The sequence below is a fragment of the Nyctereutes procyonoides genome, unplaced genomic scaffold (genome assembly GCF_905146905.1).
Source record: "Nyctereutes procyonoides isolate TBG_1078 unplaced genomic scaffold, NYPRO_anot_genome, whole genome shotgun sequence".
Lineage (NCBI taxonomy): Eukaryota > Metazoa > Chordata > Mammalia > Carnivora > Canidae > Nyctereutes > Nyctereutes procyonoides.
This window is the reverse complement of record NW_026575132.1, coordinates 26,124,566-26,147,918: the sequence shown is the minus strand read 5'-3', so window position 1 is coordinate 26,147,918 and position 23,353 is coordinate 26,124,566. Positions and strand designations below refer to the sequence as shown.

The following is a 23,353-nucleotide window of genomic DNA, read 5'->3' as shown; positions in this document are numbered from 1 at the left end:
ACTGTGCCCAGCCCTGCTCCAGCTCCCCACCTGGTCATACAGGCACAGAGAATTCTTTATGCCTCTTTATTCTCAGTCTCGTCAACGCCTTATAAAACCAGACTGGAGGCAGAGAGGCCCGTGGAGAAGGCTCCCTCCCTGGCCCCCAAGCTCAGCCAGGGTCTGGTAGGTTGGTCTGCTCCCTGTGGAGGGGATTCTGAAGGTGGAGTTGGGGCAGGGGGAACTGGGAGCTGCGCCAGGCCTGCTGGGCCACCCAGTCCCCCTGCCGAGAGGGGAGCTGGGCCTGGAGAGGGACAGGAAGTAGGACCAGCCCAGCACTCCTGAGTCCTGGGGGGTCTCCCTCTCCTGCTGACGTTTCCCAGGCTGGGTCCCTGGCTGTCCCTGACTCACCCACCCCCATAGCCCCACCGGCTTCTACATCTCTACCCCCACCCCCACCCCCTCCTCCCTAAATATATACAAATGTACAGGGGGTTCCACCCCTACTGGAGTGGGCCCCTTCCTCCCCACCCCTCCAGCCCTCCCTGGGCACCAGCCTGGGGGTGGGTGGGAGGGCGATGGACAAGAAGGGCCCCTGTGCAAAGCAGCTGGTGCCAGAGCTGGTGAGAGCCTGCACCGAGTCCCCGCCCTCCCGGTGAGCACCGCTGCCTCCCCCTCCCCATGGGCTGCCCCCAGGCCTTGGGTCCCAGGAGCAGGAGGAGACTGTTGGGGATCCTGGGAGGGGTCCCAGACTCCTGGGTCTTTTTCCACACAGCACCATCCTAGCAAGCAAAGTCTTCAAAGAGGCCTCCTCGGGGGCCCGGAGGGTGGTGGTGGTTGGGGAGCAGGCCACTGGCTCCCCCACCCTCAACGTGGCTGCGGCTTGGGCAGGGACTCTGCAAGGTGAAGAGGGAGTGAGACGTGGACCACGCGAGCCAGACCTCCATGCCCCACACAGCTGGCCTTTCCTCGTGCCCCGGGGCCAGGGCTTGAGGGCTGCTGAGGCCTTGGGTCCCAGGAGAGGCCACTGGCTACCCTCTGCAGAGCAGAGCTCATCCTCACCTGCTCTTTCAGCTCCTGCAGCCCCAGCGTGGAGATGCCCCCGGTGGAGGTCCGCAGGGGTGTCTTGGGACGGCGCCACACCCGCTTCAGTCGGTCCCAGGACACCTTGGGGTTCGGGGGAGGGGACAGCAGTGGACTCAGGAAACTTGGTAGAGGCCCAGGCCCACCACGTAGGACCTGCTGCCCCACACCCCCTAATCCTCCCCGCCCATCCCCTTCTCCTAACTCTTCAGCACCCTCACGCCTTCTAGCCCATCAGGAGATCAGAAACCCCAAGCTGGACTTCGCAGCCAGGTCGGCTGCATCAGGAAACCTGTACTGCCCTCACTCCCCCTGCTTTTCCCACAGCCCCTCCTCCCACCTGCACACCCCTGCTGGGTGGCTCCCCCAGGCCCCCAACCCTTGCCTCATAGATGTAATCTAGGATCTCCAGCAGTGTGAGGATGCTGGCCCCGATGAACAAGCCCATCTGTCCCCCGAGGTCTCCTGGGGGGCATGAGAGTGAGGTCAGAGGCACAGGCGAGGCTGAGTCACCCCCACGGAATCGGGTCAGGGCCATGTCTCACCCAGCAGCGCTGACAGGCCATAGGCTGCTCGCTGCTCCATGGCCTCAGACGTCAGGGCTTCAAAAAAGACATCTAGGACCAGGAAGTTCTCCCTGTGGAGACAGGAAGCAGGGTGTTCCCCTCGGCTGTGTCCTGAAAAGGGGGCTGGCAGGGACATCTGGGTCCAGCAGACTCTGATCCGAGGTCCCCTGCACCAGGAAGCCCATGACCACCCTCAGACCCCCAAAGGCTGTGATTGGAGACAGTCCCACATGCATGTCTGTGTCATATTTCGAAGTTAGCCAAGGGCCTGGGAGAGCAAAATAAAATCCCTGGACCTGAAGGAGTCCCTCCTGCCTCCTGCTGTAAAAGTGCAAATGGCGTTCACTCCGCATCATCACAATACCTTTCTAGAACTTTCAGTGACTCCCTATTGCTCAAGAATCCACCCCAAATTCTTTTTCCGGACTTCCAAGACCACCCATGACCTGAGCCTTCTTATCCAGACTCCTTTCGTATCTGCTTCTCGCCACACAGCCTGCCGGCCGCTCAGGCTGATCCCACAGTTCTCTAGTTGGGACGCCTCCTCCCTCCTCCTCCTCCTCAGAGGCCCGGCTCTTGCCTCCCCTGCTTCGTCCCGTTAATCTCAGTGGTGGCCTGACAGTCAGTAGCACACCATCAGATATGGCCTCATCCACACATTGTGGTGGGAGCTTCGTGGAGCCATCAGCTCTGTCCCCACAGGACCCACACCCTGGCACCCTGGCAGCCACAGGCTGTTGAGCATTTGTACATCGGCTGCAGGGGACCAGACCCCAGGCTCGGTGAGGCCTCTCCTGCCGGCCACCTTGTCCCTCTCCCTCCACACACCATTCACTCAGTGTGCATTTAACGGTCCCCAGGGTCCTGGGGGAGGAAGACACGAGCAGAGGGTGGTAAGCCGACAGGTGGGTGCAATGAGAGAGAGAGAGAGAGAGAGAGAGAGAGAGAGAGAGGTACAGGCTGCTGTGGGAGCTCAGAGGAAAGGCGTTTGGATCTCCAAGGGCCTCCCTGGAGGCGCCTGGGCGGCTCAGTTCGTAAAGCATCTGCCTTCGGCTCAGGTCATGATCCCGGGGTCCTGGGATTGTGTCCCACGTCGGGCTCCCTGCTCTTCAAGGAGCCTGCTTCTCCCTCTCCCACTGCCCCTCCATCTGCTCATGCTCCCTCTTTCTCAAATAAATTAATAAAAATTTTTATTAAAAAAAAAAGCCTCCCCGGAGGTGGGGACACGCAAGTGACTTGGAGGATGGGTAGGGATTAATTAGAAGAAAAGGATTGTGAAAGGCAGCCCCGGCGGGAGCCTCGCTCCCAAGAAAGATGCAGCCCCTCCCGGTCTCCACCAGGCGCCGGCCCTGCTGAGCGTGGCAACCACTACACGCGCGTGCACACACCCGCGCACACACGCACCGGATGTAGGTCTCGTTGCGGTTGTACTTCCTTGCCAGGTACCGGGCCGAGCCCCTGTTGGGGATCCGGACCATGGAGATTTCCTTCCCGTAGCGAGTCAGGTTGCAGGGAGTAGGGCAGAAACACGGGCCCTCGGAGCCCCCACCCAAGGAGTCTGCAACACAGAGGCACCAACTGCAGTAGGGGAGGGCGGGGGCCCAGGGGCCCGGCTGCTGGGAGAAGGCCCAGGGGCTGTCCCGACGCAGGCATCGTCCCCGTCCCTGTGAGGGCCCCACTGCCTAGGGGAGCCTCGTTGGGGTGCCTCCCTCAGACTCCCTAGGAAAGCGGGTGAGGACAGAAACCCAGCACCCTCCTGCAGCCTTATCCTTCTGTGTCCCAGCCCCCCGGGGCCGAGAAGTCCTCACGGCTCAGACGGAGGACACAGCCCATGCACGGAGCTAATCAATCACACGAGGCCTCAAGACACACACCGGGCTCGGGAGGACGCCGGATGAATGGGATCATATGCTTGTTTTTACATGAGCAGATGGATGAGTGGGCGGATGGATGGACAAATGGGCAGAAGGACAAATGCTATGTTTAATGTGCTGGATTTTCTCGGGGCGCCCGGGAGGCTCAGTCGGTTAAGCATCCGACTCTTGGTTTTGGCTCAGGTCGTGATCTCACAGGTCCAGGTCCGGCTCAGCGGAGAGTCTGCTTGAAGATTCTCTCCCTCTGCCCCTCCCCTGGCTTGTGTGTGTGCACACGCTTGCTCTCTCTCCAATAAATAGGTAAATAAATCTTTTTTAAAAATATGTGGGTTTTCTCTGTTCCCCTCTTCAGATCCACTCTCCAGGGTCCCTCACTTCCTGGAGCCCAGGAGGTGGGGCTCTCTGCCGGAGCATCACCTAGACTCCCTTGTCTTCTGGCTTTGGGTTGGGTTCGGCCAATGGGAGAGACCCCAGCAAGGTCAGAGGGTAAGGAGGGGACAGACGCCAGGGTACTTCTTTCCCTGCTTCCTCTCCACCAGGCACCGGTTGCCTGAGGCTGCTTCTCCCTCTTGTGGCCACAGCATCTGGCCTCTGGGAGAGCCACAGATGGCTGCCTGGGCCCCAGGGGTGCTCCTTCCCTAACCCCCCAGGCCCCAGCAACTAAAGTCTACCTGGTGTTGCTAGTTCTGTGGGGTTTCACCATCCTTGTGGTCCCCGTGTCCCCGCTCACACATTTGCCCCATCATCAGCCATACTTCCATTGCCCCTTTGGCTGATGCGCTTGGGATGCGGGACAGAGAAGGTCTTGGGGTGGTTCCCCTGCCCATCCGCTCTCCCTCCCTGAAGCCTCGCCATCTGGACTATTGCAACGGTCTCCCGACCCTTTGCCCTGCTTCTGCTCCAAGTCCTCGCCATCCCTTTTCCGCAGCTGATCAGAGTCACCTTGCTAACATCAGATGGCATTCTTGCCTTGCCTTTAGCCAACGTGGGCTTCCCAGAGCCTCCTCCACTCCTGCCGCCCCCTCCTGTGTTCTCTGCCCTCCAGCCACACTGACCTTTCAGTGCACAGCCTCCCGCCCCCCCCCCAATACACACACACACTCTCTGGCTCTCTGAGGCCCCCGATGTTTATCTAGCATGGGGCTGTTCCCCCTGCCTACACGATGCCCCCTGCTTTTCACCAGGCTGGCTCTTCCATACCCTTCAATCTCAGCAAATCAATCATTTCCTCCCGGGATCCTCCCGCCTTCCCAGGTGGAGCTGCAGGCTCCTCCCTGGGGCCTTGTAGCAGCCCTGAGATTCCCCTCTCCAAGGACCAGCGTCGTCCCCTCTCCAAGGCCATCGCAGTGCCCGTCCACAGCCCTGCTGGCCAGGAAGCTCCAGGAGGGCAGCCTCTTGGCCCCGCTCTCACCTCCAGCACCAGCCCACGCTGGCAACATCTGCAGAAGAAGGGGTGGATGGATGGATGGACGGATGGGTGGATGAGTGAATCGCAGCCCGCGGGAGACCTACGGACAGGTGGCGCTTGCCTGACCCACACGGATGCTCAGCAGCGCATCTCCCCTCGGACCAAGAGAGAAGTCATTGCACTTTCCCAGAGAACAAGAACTCGTTTGCTGAGCCACGACAGAAGCCCAGCCCCTCACTCCCGGTCCTGAGTTCTCTGCACTCACCCCCACCCTGCTGCCTCCACTTACCCAAGTGTCCACACCCGTAAAGTCCTCAGAACCCCTGGAAGTATGGGATAAGGCTCGACCCCGGGGAGGTACCAGCCAGGGAGAGACTGGGAGTGGGGCAAGGCAGTGAGGGGAACAGTGGACAGAGAGAGACAAAGAGGAGGAGGGTGGAGAGCCGGGCGGGGGGGGGGGTGTGCAGGCGCAGCACGGACCCAGTGTGTGGTCAGCACACTCGATGTAGATATTGGGCGGGCAGATGGTCTCGTTGCCTGAAAGGAGAGAAGATTATTCCTGGAGTCTACGGTTCCACCCCCTCTCCCCCACCATATCCCCAAATGTGGGCACACACGTGCACACACATGCACACACGTTCGTGCATCCCTATACGTGCATGAGCTTGTACGCGCTTGTGCATGTCCGCCTGCAAATGTACACATGCATATATGCGTGCCAACATACACACACGAGCGTGTGCGCGTGCACACACACACCGGTATGCGTGCGTGCAAGCACAGGCACACAAGCACAAATGTACGTAAGCACACGTATGCGCACACATTAACGTGCCCACAAGCATGCACGTGTGCATTCCCAAATGCATATGTGAAAACAGAAAATTTCAAACGGGTACGTGTCCGTTTCAGCTCTGGTCACGATTGCGGGGGCCTTGAGATCAAGCCCCCCATGGCTCCGTGCGCAGGAAGGAGTCGGCTTCTCTCTCTATCCCTCCGCACCCCTCCCCTGGCCCCTCACGCCTCCCAACCCCCTCCCCGTTCTCGTGCACTCGAGCTCTCTCTGTCTCAGAGAAATAAATAAATCTCTTTTAAAAAATCCCAAACGCATACACTCACATGAGTATAGACACGCACACAGGTTGTTGTACACATGCACTTGCTCGTGCACATGAGCAGCGTCCTGCCCCGGGAGGTTCTGCGGCCTGGCCGGGCGGCACGGAGGGATGGCGGGAGGGTAGGGTGCCCACCTGGCATGTGCACCATCCGGCAGTGGCAGCGCTGAAGCACGGCCTCTTTTTCACAGCGCAGCCGGCAGGCAGACACACTGTAGGCTGAGTAGCCCTGCAGCTCAGGCTCCCTGAGCCCGCTCTCCGTGCGGCAGTTGCCCCAGGGCTGGGGCAGATAGGTCAGCTGCAGAGGGTGGGCACATGGGGTCATGCCCAAGAGTCCCACCTGGCCCTCCACTGCCCACGGCCCCAGCAAAGGCCACGGTGGGGGGCTGGGGGGCTGCGAGCCTCCGACGGGCATGTCCGGTCAGCATCCCCTCTGGGCCCGAAGACCCTGCCCAATGCCCCGTCCAGGGCCCCACCCAGGGAGGTGCTCACCCGCTGTTCTTGGCAGGACACGAAGGTCTGGAAGCCTGGGGACACGCCGAAGCCCAACTGGTGGATGTAGGGTGGCTCTTCTTGGCTATGGATCTGCACTCGGATGCCAGCCTCAAACGACGTCTCATCTGCACAGTGTAGATGGGGACCTTTGGAAACCCATTCCAGGGGCGCCTGGGTGGCTCAGTGGGTTGAGTGTCTGCCTTTGACCCAGGTCATGATCCTGGGCTCCTGAGATCGAGCCCACCTCAGGCTCCCCACTCAGGAGGGTCTGCTTCTCCGCCTCCCTCTGCCTCTCCCTCTGGGCTGTGCTGTCTCTCGCTCACACACTCAAATAAATAGATGAAATCTTTTTCAAAACATAAAAAATAATGTAAAAATTTAAACAAAATTAAAAGAAAGGAAACCCATCCCCGGCAGAGGGCCCAGGCTGGAGCCCCCCAAGTTTGCCCCAGTCCCTTTCCTGGCATACTTGTCTCTCTCCAGATGGGCAGGTATTCCTCTTGCTGGATGTCCAACATGATCTCCAGGCCACTGCCCATGCCTCCTGCCCGACTGGGCAGTGAACTCTGTGGATCCGCGTTGAAGGTGTAACACTTCCCATAGCGAGTATAGACCTGCCGGGTAAAGAGAGGAGGAGAGGAGATGGATGGAGGGACTAAGACAATTTTTTAAGCTCAAAGTTTCCTGTCCTGCGAGCAGGCCGCCGCACCTGCTGGATCCCACAGCCCAGACTCTCCCCAAGCCTCTCCCCCAAGCTTCTAGTGACACATCCTCTCTTAGACAATCAAAAGGCATCTCCAGCGTAACATCTCAGTAGCAGAGCTCTTGGGGCGCCCGGGGGGCTCAGTGATTGAGCATCTGCCTTCAGCTCAGGGCGTGATCCCGGGGTCCTGGGTTCGAGTCCTGCATCGGGCTCCCTGCTCAGTGGGCAGCCTGCTTCTCCCTCTGCCTGTCTCTCTGCCTCGTTCTCTGTGTCTCTCATGAATAAATAAATAAAATCTTAAAAAAAAAAATAGGAGAGCTCTTGCTGTCTTCCCAACTCCTGTGCCCTCCTCCAGTTTCTCAAGTCAGAATCCCAGACACTTCCCTCTCCCTCACCCCTACGTTCAATCCAGCATGGGTGCCGGGCAATTCTACCTCGGAAATCTATTTAGAATCCAACCACTTTCCTGGCGCCTGGGAGGCTCAGATGGTGGGGCGTCTGCCTTCAGCTTGGGTCAAGATCTCAGGGTCCTGGGATCGAGTCCCACATCTGGCTCTGCGGGCAGCCTGCTTCTTCCTCTGCCTCTCCCCCGCTCACTCTGTCTCTGTCTCTGTCTCTCTCTACCTCTATCTCTCTGTCTCCACTGCATAAATAAAATCTTAAAAAAAAAAAAGAATCCCACCACTTTCCTTCCATCTCGTGCCCCTCCCTCTCACCATCATCTCCCACCTGGCCTGGTGGTGAACCTTCATCTTTCCGGGCCCTTCCCCACGTAGTAGCCAGAGCGCCCACTATAAAGGGCATGGATCCGATCAAGTCCCTTGCTGGCTCGAAACCCAGCATTTCCCGGAGAATAAAACCAAACTCCTTTCCCGTCCTGAGAGTCTCCATGCGGTGTGATCTCTCCTGCCACCCCACCCCACCCCTAGGTCTCCATGACAAATTCAAACTTATGGTGCCCTTCCTTCCCCTGGCCTTTGCTCCCCCGCCTGGAAGGCCGCCCCCAACCCCATCCTTTAAGTCTCAGCTGCAGTGTCCCCTCTTCACACCCATGTGCACACACCACATACACACGCAGCACAACCCTCCCCCCGGGGGGCTCGGTGTCGGTCGGTTTGCTCAGTACTCATCGAGACCTGAGATGATCTCGTTCCTCTGTTTGTCCTCTTGTCCAGTGTCCATCTCTCCCCGGGGAGGTCTATGGCCCACGGGGGCAACGAGTCTGTCTGGTGTCCCCAGCCAGGCCTGAGCCCAGCACGAGGGGCGCGTCTAAGCAGTGCCTGCCGCGCTCCCCGGACGGTTCCCGGGCACGGACACCAGATGGCGCCGGCGCCCCGGAGATGAGGCCGAGGCCCCGCCGGCGGGGGTCGGAGGAGCGGCGGAGCCGAGGCCCCGGCAGCCAGGCTCACCCCACAGAGACGAGCCCCCGGGTCAAACCCATCACAGGCAGCACCTTCCCTGGGGGCAAGGGGTCCGTGCCCTCAATCACTCGCGCGCTCCCCCTCCCCGCTCCTTGGGAACAGTTGGCCTGGTAAGAGCTGGGAGCAAAGGCTCGTCGGTGTTGGGGAGAAGATATCCTAGATGCCTGGCTTCCCAGAGGGTGCAGGAGGGAGAGGGGCTGGGGTGGGGCCGCAGGACGGAGGATCTCTAAGTGGGGCCGGGTGCGGGGGCAGGGCTCCCATGCCCCCTAGGCTAATCAATACCCACCCCCCTTGGTGCTCTCCTCTCACCCAAACACCCTGCCTCTCAGTCCTCAAACAAAAATGGGCACATAGGGACGCCTGGGTGGCTCAGCGGTTGAGCATCTGCCTTCACGCCCGGGGCGTGATCCTGGGGTCCCTGGATGGAGTCCTACATTGGGCTCCCTGCATGGAGCCTGCTTCTCCCTCTGCCTGTGTCTCTGTCTGCCTTTCTCTCTCTGTCTCTCATGAATAAATGAATTAAATGAATAAAATCTTTTTAAAAAATGGGCACATAGCAAGCCCCATGCAACCTACAAAATGTGGCACCACCACCCCACCACCCCATTTCCTGCACTCAGCAGCTCTGGCATTGATAGGGTTAATGAACCCTATTTTTATAGACCAGGAAAGGACAGCTCAGAGAGGTGATGTGACTTGCTCCAGTCATACAGTCAGTCAGCTAGACGGTGGGAGGACTGGAATTCATCAGGATGCAAGACTTGAGCTGTTCCCACAGCCCAGTGCCGGCAACTGCCCACCCGCCCACCCAAGCCCAGCCGAAATGAGACAGGTGTGTGACCCCACAGCCTTCGGTCCCCTCTTCCCCTCTCCCTCCTTCCCTTCCACTGCACTCCCGCACACCTTCCTCAGTCTTTGCTGCTTCTCCCATCCTCACCTGTGCCCCCCCCTTCCTGCTCGGCCCCCTGGCCAACTTCTGGGTTCCAGTCTGCGGCCCTGCCGCATCCCCCCTGCACTAAAGCTAAATGCTCAACATGGCCTTTCCAATGGCATCCCCACAGATGAAGAGATGGAGGCTCAAAGAGGTGGGCTGATGGACCAGGGTCTCCAAGATCAGTGCTTCAGTGTGCACACAAAGCCCCTGGGGACCTGGTTAGAACACAGATTCTGACTCAGTAATGTGTGTTGGCGGGAGAGGGGGGTGAGCAAGACTGAGATTGTGCGTTTCTGACAGCCTGCGGGTCCATGGACTGCCCTTTGAGTAGGAAGGCCCTGAATGAATGGGCGGTAGCCCAGTAAGCCGGCTCCACTGTAGACCTGTGCTCTGACAACACGTCACTGGAGAGAGGGGAACCCCCCACCCAAACAGGCTGGGTGTGAAATTCCTAGATCCCCAGGGGGTGTGGGAAAGACAGATGGGGGGAATACAGAAGTATTTGCCTCAAATCTCAAGGCACCCACCCTCTTCCTACTTAGGGCCAAAAAAGATGCTGGAATCCACTCTTGCCGATGCTGCCGGTTTAGACACGCTCTAGTTGAGAGGCTAAGCAAGGCATGGGCTGTATGGGGGACCCAGGCAGGGAGCTGCCCTCGGCCCCCCGCCCACCCCCACCCCCAGGGTGCTGCACCACCTCGGCTCTCCCTGACCACCAGGAACCCTCAGGGCCTCTCCGCAGCTCAGCCCAAGCCTGGGACTGCGAACTCCCCGTGGCCGGGAGCCACAGTTGGCGCCTTGGCTTGCAAGGAGCCCAGCATGCCTTGTGGAAGGAGGTGTGAGTGGAGGGAAGGAGTGCCAGGTGAAGCCTCCCAAAGGTCCGGTGCTAGGGTGCTTCTGATTTTCTCCTTTGAGCCTTTGAGAACACTCCAGGAGGAAAGTTAGCTCAGACTTTAATGGTGAGGAAGCTCAGAAGGGGAAAGTGGCTTGGCTAAGGGCCCACAGGAAGTAAAGGACAGAGACTCTAGCAGAACCGAGCCCAACGTCAAGGCGGGGTTGGTGCCTATAAGCCCCTGGCAGGGATTCAGTGAATAAATGACTCTCCTGGGCTCCTGACCCGGGGCAGGGCTTGGTGGCCTCCTTCCCTGTCTGCAGGGACGCGCACGACCCGAGGCCCAGCCTCCGGAGGGGGCAGTTGCCTGGCACCCCTGACCTTGAGGGGCTGATGCAGAGTGGGGGTGGCGGAGGGGCTGGTGGGTACACTCCGCGGGGACTGGACGGGCCAGACTGGCGGGGCCACCTGCGCAGCCCAGGTCAGGCCCGACTGCTGGGCAGAGGGAGCGTTGCCCCGGAGACGGTCTCGGGCCAGGCAGGCAGCGGCGGGTGGAACTGCCAGCTCCTAAGTGGCAGAAGTCTGGTGGCAGCACAGCCCACAGCCTCTTCCATGGAGACGGCACGGCAGCTCCGCCTCAAGGTCCCACCGGCAGGCCACTGCTCTCCTCCCTATGGACTGGCCCTATGTGTGTCCGGGAGAGTCCAGGGCCCAGCCGTGGCGAGGGGCCGGGCAGGGCCAGCGTGTGCCTTGACAGGCCACGGGTCTTCTCCAAATGACCCCCCCCATCAGCCTTTGAGCCCTGTCCCCATCTCAGCCCTCTGTCTTGGCTTCCAGGCCCCCTCACCTGACCCGAGGCTAAGTGCATGGCCTCCCGGAACCCTGGGCCCAGGCTGGACAGCTTCCAGACGAGACTCTCCCTCGTTGTGTGTGGACCCTGGCACCCCTCCCTTCCCTGTTTCTGGCCAGCCCTCTGCCCGTCCCTCTCAGAGTGCTTCACCCTTTCTTGGCCTGGCCCCTGGCCTGGGTTTGCCTCCAGAGTCTCTGTCCCCTGATCTTGGTGTGTGTCCCAAGGGCCTTCGCTGTTCTCCTGGCCTGGCTGTCCTTGGCATCTGAGAAATGACCCATCTGACCTCTGTCTCTCTGTCTGTCACCCCGGCCTCTGTCATCCTCCCCCATTGGCCTGACTGCCCCCTGTCCTCTCTGTTCCTCTGCCTTCTGCACCTGCACCCTGCTTATCTTTAGCTGAGGTGTCCAGTCTCTGTCTCTTGTCTTCCTACTAGACTTTTCCCTCTGCCTGAAGCGGCCCCTGTCAAGCCAGGAACCCCTCGCCAGATGTGCTTCCCTCCTTCTCCTCCCTGCCCCCTCGGCCAGGTCTCCCCTGGATGACATCAGAGCTTGGGAGAAATCTGTCCAGAGCTCTCTACTCGGAGCAGTGGCTCCTCACAGCCCCTTTGGTTCCATCCATCCACGGCTCCCATTTCCCCAGAAAGCTCTCCTTGGCTGCCTGGCTTGCATGCACCCCCAGCCCTCCCCAGCCCTCCTCCTCTCTGCAGCCACGGAGCCCACGGGGTTAACAGCCAATTAGCAGGGCCAGGACTCAGAGCGGTGGGGGGAGAGGGCCCTGGGCCTCCAGGAGATAAGAAGCAGCCAGGAGCAGCCGAGAGGTTGGACTAATCCTGGAGCTAATCTGCGGCCTGGGCTTTTATCTCCACTGGCCTTCTGGGCACCCTGCCTCCGCTAAGGCCCTGGCACCTCCCCCCCCACTCTTCCATAGGAGCTCCATCCCCCCACATTCCATTAGCCCTCCCCTGATGTGGTCCAGCTCCAAGCCTTTCACTTAACCGCTCCACCCTGCCCCCCCCATCAATGAGCCCCCAGGGTGCCAGGGGAAGGAGGTGCATCTTCATCCTAAACTGTGACTAGCATGGCAGGTTGAACAACTCCTGAACAACACTGGGGTGGGGGGGCAGCGTCCAAGTACAAAGCTTCCTGCTTCTCTATCCTCACTGGGGAAAAAAAGAGGGAACCAACTGGAGACACCTGGAGTGGCTGTGCCCATAAGAACCTAGAGGCCACCCAGTCCAAGTCTGGTCATACAAAGGCCAAAACAGAAGCCTGGGGGTGGCGAGGCACACATCCAAGGACTAGAGTCCAGTCCATCTCCCGCACTGGCCCCAATACTCTCCTCTAACCACCCACCCGGGGAGTCAGTAGACCCCAGTGCCAGCCGCAGCTCCGCCACGGACAGCCTGTGTAGCCCTGGCCAGTAAAGTGATGAGTCGACTTCTCTGGACCTGTTTCTTCATCTGTCAGGTGGGAACGTGGGTAGGGGAAACTCTTGCCCGATTTATGTCACGGGGTGATTGTAAGGCACATAGGGAAAAGCCATGTGCAAAGTGAAATCGTGTGCACGAGGCCTCAACATTAGCAATAAGAGTGGTAGAGACCCATAAGAACCTGGGACAGAGATCGGCCCCTGGAGGTGGTGCCGGAAACGGATACACATGTCATAGCTTCTTTTCCTTTTTTTAAGACATTCTTTTTTTTTTTAAGGTTTTATTTATTTATTCATAGAGATGCAGAGACACAGGCAGAGGGAGAAGCAGGCTCCATGCAGAGAGCCTGATGTGGGACTCGATCCAGGGTCTCCAGATCACCCCTGGGCTACAGGCGGCGCTAAACCGCTGTGCCACCGGGGCTGCCCCACATGTCATAGCTTCTTAACTTGGGGAAGGGGCACCTATTTTGGAGTCCTTGAGAAGAGGGTTCAAATCCCGGCTCTGCCACCAAACTCGGACAAACCACCTTGGGTGTGGGTGCATGATTTAGTCTCTCTGAGCCTAGGATTGCTCATCTGTTAAAGGGAAGTGGTAATTTCTCCTCCTAAAGTTAGTTGTGAGGATGAGAGATAAGTTCAGAGTGATGCGTGGTAGGGTGCTCGAGGAAGGCAGCGGGCGGTGATATGGGGTGTAGATTTGTGAATGGAGCTTCTTGCCAAATGGTGCAGCTTTCTTTTTTTTTTTTTTTAGCTTTTTTCTTTCTTTCTCTCTCCCCACCTCACTTTCTTTCTTTCTTTCTTTCTTTCTTTCTTTCTTTCTTTCTTTCTTTCTTTCTTTCTTTCTTTCTTTCTTTCTTTTTCTTTTCTTTCTTTCATATTGAAGTATGCTTGACATTGGTGCAGCATTTTAATCCTGGATTCCTGCTGGTCCCATCCCCAGGGCACCAAGCACCTTGGTAAAGGCTGTCTCGGCAATCTGGGAGAGCCTGTGTTTTCTAGAGGACGGGGCTCCGTCAGAACAGACACCCCCCAGCACCGACGAGGGAGCACTGGCTTCCCTACTGATGAGTTAGCAGCACTGACCCAACAGGCCTGCAGTGCACCCTGGTTCACCTCTGGGCCCTGCCTTTACGGTCTGTGGGATTCTAGTTCAGTCATTTAACCTCTCTGCTCCACCATTTTTCACCTGTAAAATGGGAATAATAATAGACACCCGTCAGAGGTGCCACGAGGAAAGAGATAATAGACACAAGTAATAGCAATATCTAACACTTATTTAGTACTTGCCCTATGCCAAGCACGACCCTAAGCACTGTATATAAATTAACTTCTCAATCCTCACAAAAACCCTATACAGTGGTCACTTATCCCCATTTTATAGACAAGATAATACAGGCCCAATGAGGGTAAGGGACCTGCCCGGGGTCACATTAACACAGCACAGCAGGTACCAGGCAGTCTGGTGGCCAAGTGTGTGCTATAGCCACTGTGTGATGACACACCCCTGGCACAGCACCAACAAATAGTGGGTGCCCAAGAAATGGCAAGTGTTCAAACAACGCATCCAACACTCTTCTGTGAGCCCTGTGCCCTGTGCCCGGCGCTCTGCTTGGCGCTGGGGATGGTTCAGAGAACAAAACAATCTCTGCTCTGAGGGACTCTGCCGTCTGGCTGCAGAGGGATTCATTCATTCAAAACGTGTTTGTTGAGCCCCCTACACTCGAGGCAGGTGTACAGCAGTGGGGGACGACACAGAACCGCGATCACACGGCCAGGCAGGCCCTTGTCAGCTGTGATTGCTGCTGCTGCTGCGACGAGGGGACCAGCACAAGTCCCCGGGCGGTGGGACAAGCTTGGGTTTGGGCTGGAAGGCCCTGCGCCCAGGGCAAGCCCGCTCACCCACACGGGAGCTTCAGAGGCCCGAGGCCAGTGGAGGAGGACGCCCCCCAGCAGGCCTGGCCTCCGCCCCCGCCGCCCCCCACAGCCCCCCGCCCCCGGGGGGCCGCTCCCGCGCCCAGGCCTGGGAGGGAAGAGGAGCCGCGTTCCTTCAAATGTAAATGTGTGGGCTGCGCGGGTGGCGCCGCGGCGGGGGCGGCGAGGGGGGGCGCGGAGCCGGGGCGCGGGCGCCGAGGGGTGGAGGCGGGCGAGGGGGGAGGGCGCGGGCAGCCCCGCCCCGGGAGCGACCACCTGGGCCTTGGACCCCTCCGAGTCCTCTTCGGGGCGGGAGTGTTTCTCCTGCGTAGCCAGGCCCTTCCCTGACATTGCCGCTCCCCGACGCAAAGTTACTCGGGGAAGAGTTGTGTCGGCACAGCGGAGCGCACGGCCCGGCCGGGCGGGAGTTCGGGGCCAGGACGGGGTGGGGTGGGGGGTGGAGGGGGGGTGCCCCCCGCCCCGCCCCCGCCGTCCGGCCCGGTCGCCCGCACCCAGGGGCCCGCATCCCGTCCCTCCCGCGGGGCCGGCATCCATCACGCGCCCGAGCGCCCCCCTCCCGCCTCCCCGGGCGCTCGGCTCCCCTCCCCGGGTTTGCCTCATTTGCATTCCCCCGGCTCCCGGCTCCTCGGCAAAGTGACCTCCGCACACAGCAGCGCCCGAGGCTTCCACCGCGGAGGGAGACACGCCGCCCGCCGCCCACCCCCCGCCGCGCCCGGGGAGGGCCGAGGGGGCGCGAGGCCGGACGGCGGGGCCCGGGGCGCTGCGGGAAGGGCCTTGGGGCCGAGGGGCGCAGGCCGGCTCCGAGGGGATTTGAACCCGGGACCTCAGATCCCCCGCGGGGCTGGGAGCGGGACGTGGAGGGCGGCACCCGGCTCGCGGAGCTGCGCCCCAGCAACGGAACCCCTGTTTGGGGCCGGGGCTCCCCGACACCCCGTTCCCGCTCCCCGCACCCCCGCTGGAGAGGGGCCAGCCCAGGCCGCAGGGGCCCGGGGGTCCCCCGCCCCCGCCCCGGCCCGCCGCGCCGCCGCCCCTCCCCCCGTTTGGTATTTACACCTTTCACACATTTGTAAGCTATTATCCTGTCCACGCTTAGTCACCGCTGAGCCAAGCGCCACGGATTTAGCTCCTTTAATCTTTCCTCCTAAATCAATCCTCCATTTCCCCTTAATCATCCCGTGGCTCCTCTCTGAACTCTCGCCGCTGCCTCGCCTGCTGCAGCCCATGCCCGTCGCGGAGCTGCCCCCCCTCCAATCCCAAACGGGTGTCCCAAGGGCAAGGTGAACATTTAGGGGGTGGCTTGGCTTTCCGGCGCTGCGGGCCCCCTGCTCGGGGGCCAGAAGGAGGAGTGCAGACACCCCTCCACCCCCTCCCCCCTTTCCGGGAACCCTCGGCACTTTGAACCTTCTCGCCTCCGTCCTCCTCCTGCCTTCCCACCCCCAGTCCTCTGGAAGGCCCTAACCCTCAGGCCTCCCGTCCCTGGTTCTGGCTGTCCCCACCCCCTCTACAGCTGCTGTAAGGAGGTGGCATTGCCGGGTGAGCCTGGAAGGGCCTGGAAACACTTAACTCGCCAGCCGGAGGCTCCCCTCATCCCCTCCTCCAGGGTGCCTGTCCATCTCTCCTTGACCACCCTGCCTCCACCCTGCTTAGCTCCCGCGCATGGGCACCCACTGACTCCGGGGCCTGGCCTGGGCAGTCCTGAAGCTCAGCACTCCTGGTGCTTCTTGGGATGCTCCCGCCTCCCTGCTGCCCACTCCTGATCCTTTCTGCCCCCCACAGGCCTGGGCCGGGCAAAGGCAGCCCTGCTTTGGGCCCCAAGAAGGAGCAGATTCCTCCTCCCTGGGAAAGCACAGGGGCAGGGGTGAGGGGTCCAGGAAGGAGCACAGGGAGGGGAGAAAGAGGAAGGACAGGAGGGGGACACTGGGGCCATTTCTTCAAATGCTAATCAGCATCTTCCGGCAGTGCCACAAGAAGCTGAGCTGATAATGAGCCCAGCTCGGGGCTGATTCCTGATTAATGAAGAGGCCACGGGGCTGCTGAGTGGGGCCGGGTGGGGCAGGTCCCTCCCAGCCCGCCCCCTGCCCTTGCAGACCAGCCCTCTGTAACAATAGCAGCCTCTGCCCTTGGATGCTTGGCTGCAGCACTCAGATCCCGGGGCCCCCAACTCCACTGGCCAAAGGGAAGCAGCCAGGTTGGGAGCACCCCCTCCAGGAGGGCCTAAGGTTGGGAGCACCCCCTCCAGGAGGGCCCCCTCCAGGAGGGCCCCCTCCTGAGGGACAGCAGCCAGCGCTGGGGCAGGAGGTGGGGAAAGGGAACCCTTGAGTTCTGCAATCCAGGAGTTGTAGGTAATCCTCAGAGTATTTTTTAAATCAGGAAAGATTTTATTAAAATGATCAAGACTTGGGCTTCTCTGGAAACCCCCCCAAACACACACATACACACACACACACACACACACACACACACACACACACACCCCTGGGCATCCCTGACCATAGGACCATAGTTAGCTGGGGCTGAGAGCAGCTGCTCCTCTCAAGCAGGTGATCTTCAGTTTTGCTCAGATCCCACCCTTCCCTGTTGTGTGCCCTCCCCGACCTGACCTGCCTGGCTCCTCCTGATGGCAGGACCAATCCGGGTTAGTTGGACTAAATGTTCTTCAGATCATGCCTCCGGAGGAGACAGGGCCGGACAGAGGGTGAGGATAAGAGGTAAGCCCATCCCTTCCTGGGTCAAGGGGCAGGGGGTAGCCCTGGGCCCCTCTGGAGCCAGCAGCAAAGGTCTGGAGTTGTGATGTTCCTGGGGTGGCCCTCCCACAACCAAGGAGGCAGGGCACAGATGATGGTACTGGCCTGGCCGCACCAGGGGGGAGACTGGCTCTGGAGGCAGCTGGGATGGAAGGCTGGGGACCGCCTAGGATCTGGCATGGGAGAGCCAGGGAGTGCTAGAGCCATCCCCACCCCCTCCTGGCTCCCCCTGCCTGGGAGCCGTCCTGGCTGGCAGCTGGGGCGGGGCTGGGAGGGGAGGGAGGAGGGCAGGGAGGGGGACTGCCCAGCTGGAAGAGGCCTTGTCTAATTGTGCCTGATTAGTAGAGAGGAAGAGAACAGGGCGAGTGATTAATAGTCACGGCAGTCACCAGCGAGTGGGGAAGGAGGGCTGGGAGGGGGAGGGAAGTCTGAGAGCCAAGAGGGGATGGAGGCCATGGAGTGCCCACAGGTTCCTGGTGGCCTGCCCCTCCAGGGACTGTCTGGACCCCTGACGACCCCTCTGAGGGGCCGAATCCTACCTCCTGCCTCCTCAAGGATTCTCCACCTCCCCCCTGCCTCAGTTTTCCAGACCATAGAATGGAAGAGAAAAGACCAAGGTCGTGGCCTGCTCCTGGGAAGAAAGGTATATGTATTTGCTCATCTGGTGTTTCCAGACACCTCACTGTCCCTAGACCCAGACCCTATCCTCAGCTCAACCCGAGACCTTGGCCCAGATGGTAGATGGTGGGGCTTCTGGCCAGAGCCCACAGCCACCACCTTACATCCTTTGACCCCAGTCGGAAACCCCAGCCCTGCCCATTGTGGCAGCCCGAAGCTCGTTCGAAGCTCGTTCCTAGGACCACCGAGAACCATGCTGTCCACTACGGTTGCCACTAGCCACGTGCGGCTGTTTGAAATGAACGTTCATTTTCATGTCCCGCTAATCACCTGTCAGATGCTCAACAGCCGGTGTGGCCAGTGACCACCCTGCTGGACAGCACAGATCCAGAACACGTCCATCACCCCGGAAATGTTCTGGAGAGCGGGTGTGCACGCTTCCCGCACGCATGCACGCGCATGCATATTTGGGAGGGGCGGGAGCCCGCAATGCTGGGAATGCTGTAACAGCAGAGGGGGGTCAGGGCAGGGGAAGGCCAGGTGATGGCCCATAGCCCAGCTGCCCGCACAGGTGGTGCTGGGCGGTCAGGTGAGACAGCAGGCAGTGGGGTATTAGCCGTGGAACAGCAGACGCTTCCAGAAGACACACTGCGTGCTTGCCAGGCAGCGTGCTAGGTTCTTTGCAGCCATCTTTTTAAGCCTCACAACTGCCCGAATCTTTTAGGTTCTGCTACTGTATTTATTGAACATAGAAACTGCGGCCCATGGAAGCTCTCTGACTTGTCTGAGGCCACACAGCTGAAAGGGGAGAGCCGAGGTTCAAATCCAGCCAGCCGATCTGGCTCGGGAAGCCGCACACTTGACTGCTCCGCCGTGCATTCCCCAGCTGAGAGGAGATGCTGAATTTTAGAGCCACCCTTGCATTTTACAGCTAAAGAAATGAAGCCTGGGGAGAAAGAGTGATTTCTGCCTTCTAGTAAGTGGGCAGGCTGAGAGCAAGCCGCAATGGGGAAAGCTTGGTTGGGGCTCAGAGCACCGGGGTGGGGGGAGCAGATGGCGGTGGGAACCGGGAGGAAGGCAGAGAACATATAGGTGGTGAGAGCAGGAGGCGAGGTGGGAGTGGGTGGGTGGGGACGAGCTTGAGCGAGGAGGGGGAGGGGACGAGGGGAAGGGACTGGGTGAGCAAGGTGGAGGGGAACTGGGTGGAGTGGGGAGCATCCCGCCCCGCCCCCACCAATCTCCTCTCCCCTCTCCCCTTCCTCTCCCCTCCTCTGGGCTCCAAACCTCCCAGGCCTGCCTCATCCCTTGAACCTTTCCAATCCTCTTCAGCCCAGAGTGGCCTCTCTCTCTCTGAACCCAGGCTCCTACTCTCCATGCACCTCTTTTGGCAGTTAACCCTGGCACCTCTTGGCCCCGCTTGCACGGCTGGTTAACCCTCGCATGGTCGGTTGAGCTTTTGAGCATCCCTGTGTCAGCATCAGCGCGAGAGTGGAGGCTGCTTGAGGACAGGGACAGGGACTGGGGACTGGGGCCTGGGGCTTCCCTTCGTTCTTCGTCCCCACAGGCCCCGCAGGTTCGTAGTAGGCGCACAGAACTCAGTGTTGACTGGGTGAGGGACTGGGAGTCGGTGAGGGGGTACCAGGGAGTGTGGGGGCGAAAGCAACTGCGGTGGTAACAGAGGCAAGAGCAGCAGCTTAGGGCACTGGGGGAGGGCGCGTTACCCAGAGTAAAAATAGGCTGGAAAATGTGACATTTATTAACTTGGATTCTGGAGGAAAGGTCACAGCAGAGTGGGGAGTGGGAGGGAGGAAACGGAAAGTAACAGAAAACACATTGCAGCCCCTTCCCCAAAGCCTGTCGCTGTCACTGACCGTGTCACCACCCGTGCCCTGGCGGGTTTCCCGCCAGCTGGTCCCCTACCCATCTCCCTACCAGATGCCCCGCACGAGCTCCGTGTTCTTAGCACGGGGTCTGCTGTGGAGTTGGCGTCCTCATCAGAGACCCCATGTCTTCACCTGCTGCCCCTTCTCCAGAGTGGCCCCACAGAACACCCCCTCTGACCCACTGTCTTGGGTCACGGACTGCCATCCCAGCCAATAATCCCAGACCCCGCTGGCAGCAGACTCAACCCTAGAAGGCCAGGTCCAAGGGAAGTTACCCTCAGCAAATGGGGAATGGGATGGGGTGTGGGCAGAAGGGTCTGGGGTCTAGCTCAGGTGGGGCAGCCACGGAAAGCAGGACCCAGAGGGGAATTCCTGTCTCCCTGGGCTTGCTTTGCCCCTCCGCTCTTCTCAGGCCTGCCACAACCCCAGAGCTGAAGCCCATAAACTTCTCCTCCCCTCCTCCCCGCAGCCCCAGAGTGTGAGAAGGCCTGTGGGATTTCCATCCTCCCCTTGAGCCATCCTCAGGATTCCCAGACTCCCTGCTCCCTTGCCCTCCAGGAACCTCCTTTCCTAGAGCCAGGCAGGAAACCCCTGCTCCCCTCACCTAACTTCCCCTTCTCCATGTCTCCCTCCCCTCCCACTGAGGTCTCAACACACTTCCTCTTTCCTCTTTCCTTTCTACCCCCAACTGGGGCCCAAGATGCAAACTCCTGCTCAGAGACACAAAGCTCTCATTGATTCCTGCCTCAACAGCACCGCCTGAGACTGGGCTCTGTCTGGACCACCCCCCCCCCCAAGCTCTGAAGGGTGAGCATGTCAGCAGAGGGGCCCCAGGGACCCAAGGGCCACATGCACACTCTCAGCACCTCACCTCCTTGGGGACTCCCGCAGTCCTGGGTTTGTGAACAGTGATTTTTTTTTTCCTAGAAGAGGGATGTGCAGCCCCACAAAAGCTCCATGGTCCCCAACCCGGTGCAATCCCTCCTTTCTATCCCTTCCTCCATTTCTACCCAACTCCCCTCACATCCAATGGCAGGAGGACTCGGAGGCTGCAGGCATGGGTGGTGGTGAGAGGAGCCCGTAGGCCTAGTAGGGCATGTTTCCCGCTGACGCCGAGACAGTGAGTGAAGGGGAACCTGGGCAGGAGGAAGGAAAGCCGCCACCCCATCTCTGGGGCCAGGCCGTGGGAGGGAGGCTGGCTGGAGTGGGCACCATGTTGATGCCACGTATTTGCATATGCGCTGGGCATGGTGACAAGGATGCGAACACACATGTACACAATGCTGGGAGGCACCTGGGGACTGGGGACAGGCATCTCAAGCACCAGGGATAATAGAGACCCTGTGACCATGGGTGAACGGAGCCCCGACACACAGACTGCACACGAGACACGCCCCCCATGCTCACACCTGACTGGGAGGTGTGCACGGGAGGGCAGCCCAAGCCGGCACTCCAATCCCAATGAGTGTGTGTGTCTGTGTTCACACGCGTGTGAGACGTGGCACCAGCAGGCCCCACATGGGAAGCAGGGACTGAGGTAGATGGGGGGGGGAAAGCGTCACCAGAGGGCACGGCATCCACCGTGTGGCCCTGGCCTCAGCAGCCAAGTAAGAGCTGGGATGTGGGCACGGAGATGAGGCGCGCTCAGTGTGTGGGTGTGCAGGTGTGCACGTGAGTGTGGTGACGGGGACACTGAGTATGCGATGGGGGGGTGCAGGAAACTGCCCCCAGGGTTGGGGTGTGTGCCCGCGTGCGTGTGTGCGCGCGTGTGCCGGGTCGCAGTGAGGGTGAGCCGTGAACATAAGAGTGAATGAGTGATTCTCAGTGTACGAGCCAGCGCCGGGCAGGAACAGCAAGAGCCAGGAAACGGAGGGAGGGAAGGCGGGAGACGCTGGAGGGGCAGCATGAAAGAGCGTGTGTGAGCGAGTCTGTGAAAGGGGGTGTGTGTGAGAGACACAGAGACAGAGAAGAGACACTGGCGCCCAGTGTACGCGAGGACCAAGATCGTTTCTATCCAGCCTTGCTGGTGGCGCCAGCTCCCCGGGAGGCAGCCCCGAGTCCCTCTCCTGCTGGAGCCCCCCAGACTCCCTCTGCCCATCACCCTCATCCACGGGGGAGAAGAATCCAGTAGCCACAGAAGAAAAAGGCAACCAGAGATAAGTGGGGGCCAGTGGGTCCAGCCTTGGCACGGCGCCTCCCTTCCCCCCGTGAGCTGCCCGGCTTCAGGGGCCCCTGGGCCAGGTCCAGGGCCTCCCGCACCCCTCCCCAGCCCCGGACCTGGGCACTGCAGCTGCCGTGGAGCCAGGAAGAGGAGCGGCACCGGGTAAGCCCCCAAGAGCGCCCCCCGCTCCATGGCCGGGGAGCCCTAGGGAAACCCCGGGAGTGGGGGGACACGAGGCCGGCCTCTGGCGGCAGCCGGGAGGGAAGCCCTGTCGAGGATGCCCCTGCCCGCCACCCCGTCCCCGTGGTCCCCCCCCCCACCGCCCCAGTGGCCTCTGGCCGCCCCAGGCAGGCGGCCCGGCTGGCAGGACTCACCACGGAGAAGTTGCTGGCGGAACAGTGGTGCCCACTGAAGTTGCAGCTCTTGAGCATGTCGGCGAGCTGGTGGCCGGTGCGGTTGAGGATGTCCACCATGTCGGGCTCCGGGTAGCGCAGGCCAGCCGCACGGTGCCCGTCCCGGTCTTTGGGGGGCAGCCCCGTCAGGTTGGCCAGGTGGAAGATGTCGGCGTCGCTGAGGGCCGAGTGCCGGAAGCGGTTGATGTTGCAGAGGGTGACAGCCGGGAAGCCCGCCGCTGGGGCTGGGGCGGCGGGGTCCATCGCCACCAGGTGAGGCCGGGTCAGGTAGCCCCGGGCCAGGCCGGCAGCCTGGTACAGGAAGGCGGCCAGCGAGGTGAGCAGGGCCAGTGCCCACAGGGTTCTGCGCAGTCCGTGGGGGCCCCGGCCACAGGCCCGGCCCAGCCCGTGCAGGGTGCTGGTGCTGGCAAAGGTGGCCAGGTCCCGGGGGGCTGCCGCCCCCTGTGCGGCCCCCAGGAGGCTCTGCTCATCCCCTGCCTCCTTCTCCTTGGGTTTCGCATCCTCCTCTGCAAATTTGATTTTGCACACAATCTCGATCGGCATCTGTCCCCGGCTGCTGGGACTGGCCAGAGCCTCCCTGCCCCTGTCCCTCCCTGGCCAGCAGCCCCCGGTGCCCTCCGGAGTGGCGGTGGCGGCGGCGGCTGCTCTTCTAAACTCAGGGCAAGCGGGAGGAGGACAGGGACGGGGTGGGGGCCCGAGGTGGGGGAGTCACTCCCACTCCCAGCAGCTCCGCAGCCCTGGTGCTGCCTCTGCTGCTGCTGCCTCTGCTGCTGCTTGTCTCTCTCCTCGATCGTCTCCTTGTGGCTTCCCTTATCAGCACCAGCACAGCTGTCAGCCCCTGCGTGTGTCCCTGCGAGCGAGCGAGCGAGCGAGGGAGTGAGCGCTGCTCCGCCACGCCGCGCAGCCCCAGC

The 23,353-nt window shown here is 60.8% G+C and overlaps 1 protein-coding gene across 1 annotated transcript; it reads right to left on the bottom strand.

Annotated features, from left to right (window-relative positions):
• Positions 1–645: 645 nt before the first annotated feature.
• On the bottom strand, positions 646–23,047 carry ASIC4 (acid sensing ion channel subunit family member 4). The gene is made up of 10 exons (XM_055345402.1): positions 22,404–23,047; positions 6,990–7,134; positions 6,518–6,645; positions 6,161–6,323; positions 5,391–5,447; positions 3,033–3,186; positions 1,608–1,699; positions 1,448–1,527; positions 1,042–1,146; positions 646–875 (listed from the first exon to the last, which is right to left on the bottom strand). Exons 1-10 carry the CDS (start codon positions 22,983–22,985, stop codon positions 762–764), a joined length of 1,620 nt encoding a protein of 539 aa, XP_055201377.1. The 5' UTR covers positions 22,986–23,047; the 3' UTR covers positions 646–761.
• Positions 23,048–23,353: the final 306 nt, after the last annotated feature.

Coding starts and splice junctions, on each gene's coding strand:
- ASIC4 (XM_055345402.1), bottom strand. CDS start 22,985: ATGCCGATCGAGATTGTGTGCAAAATCAAATTTGCAGAGGAGGATGCG. Junction 6,646..6,989: donor GCCCATCTGGAGAGAGACAA/GTATGCCAGGAA, acceptor TACACTGTGCAG/ATGAGACGTCGTTTGAGGCT. Junction 1,700..3,032: donor CGCAACGAGACCTACATCCG/GTGCGTGTGTGC, acceptor CTGTCTCCACAG/GGAGAACTTCCTGGTCCTAG.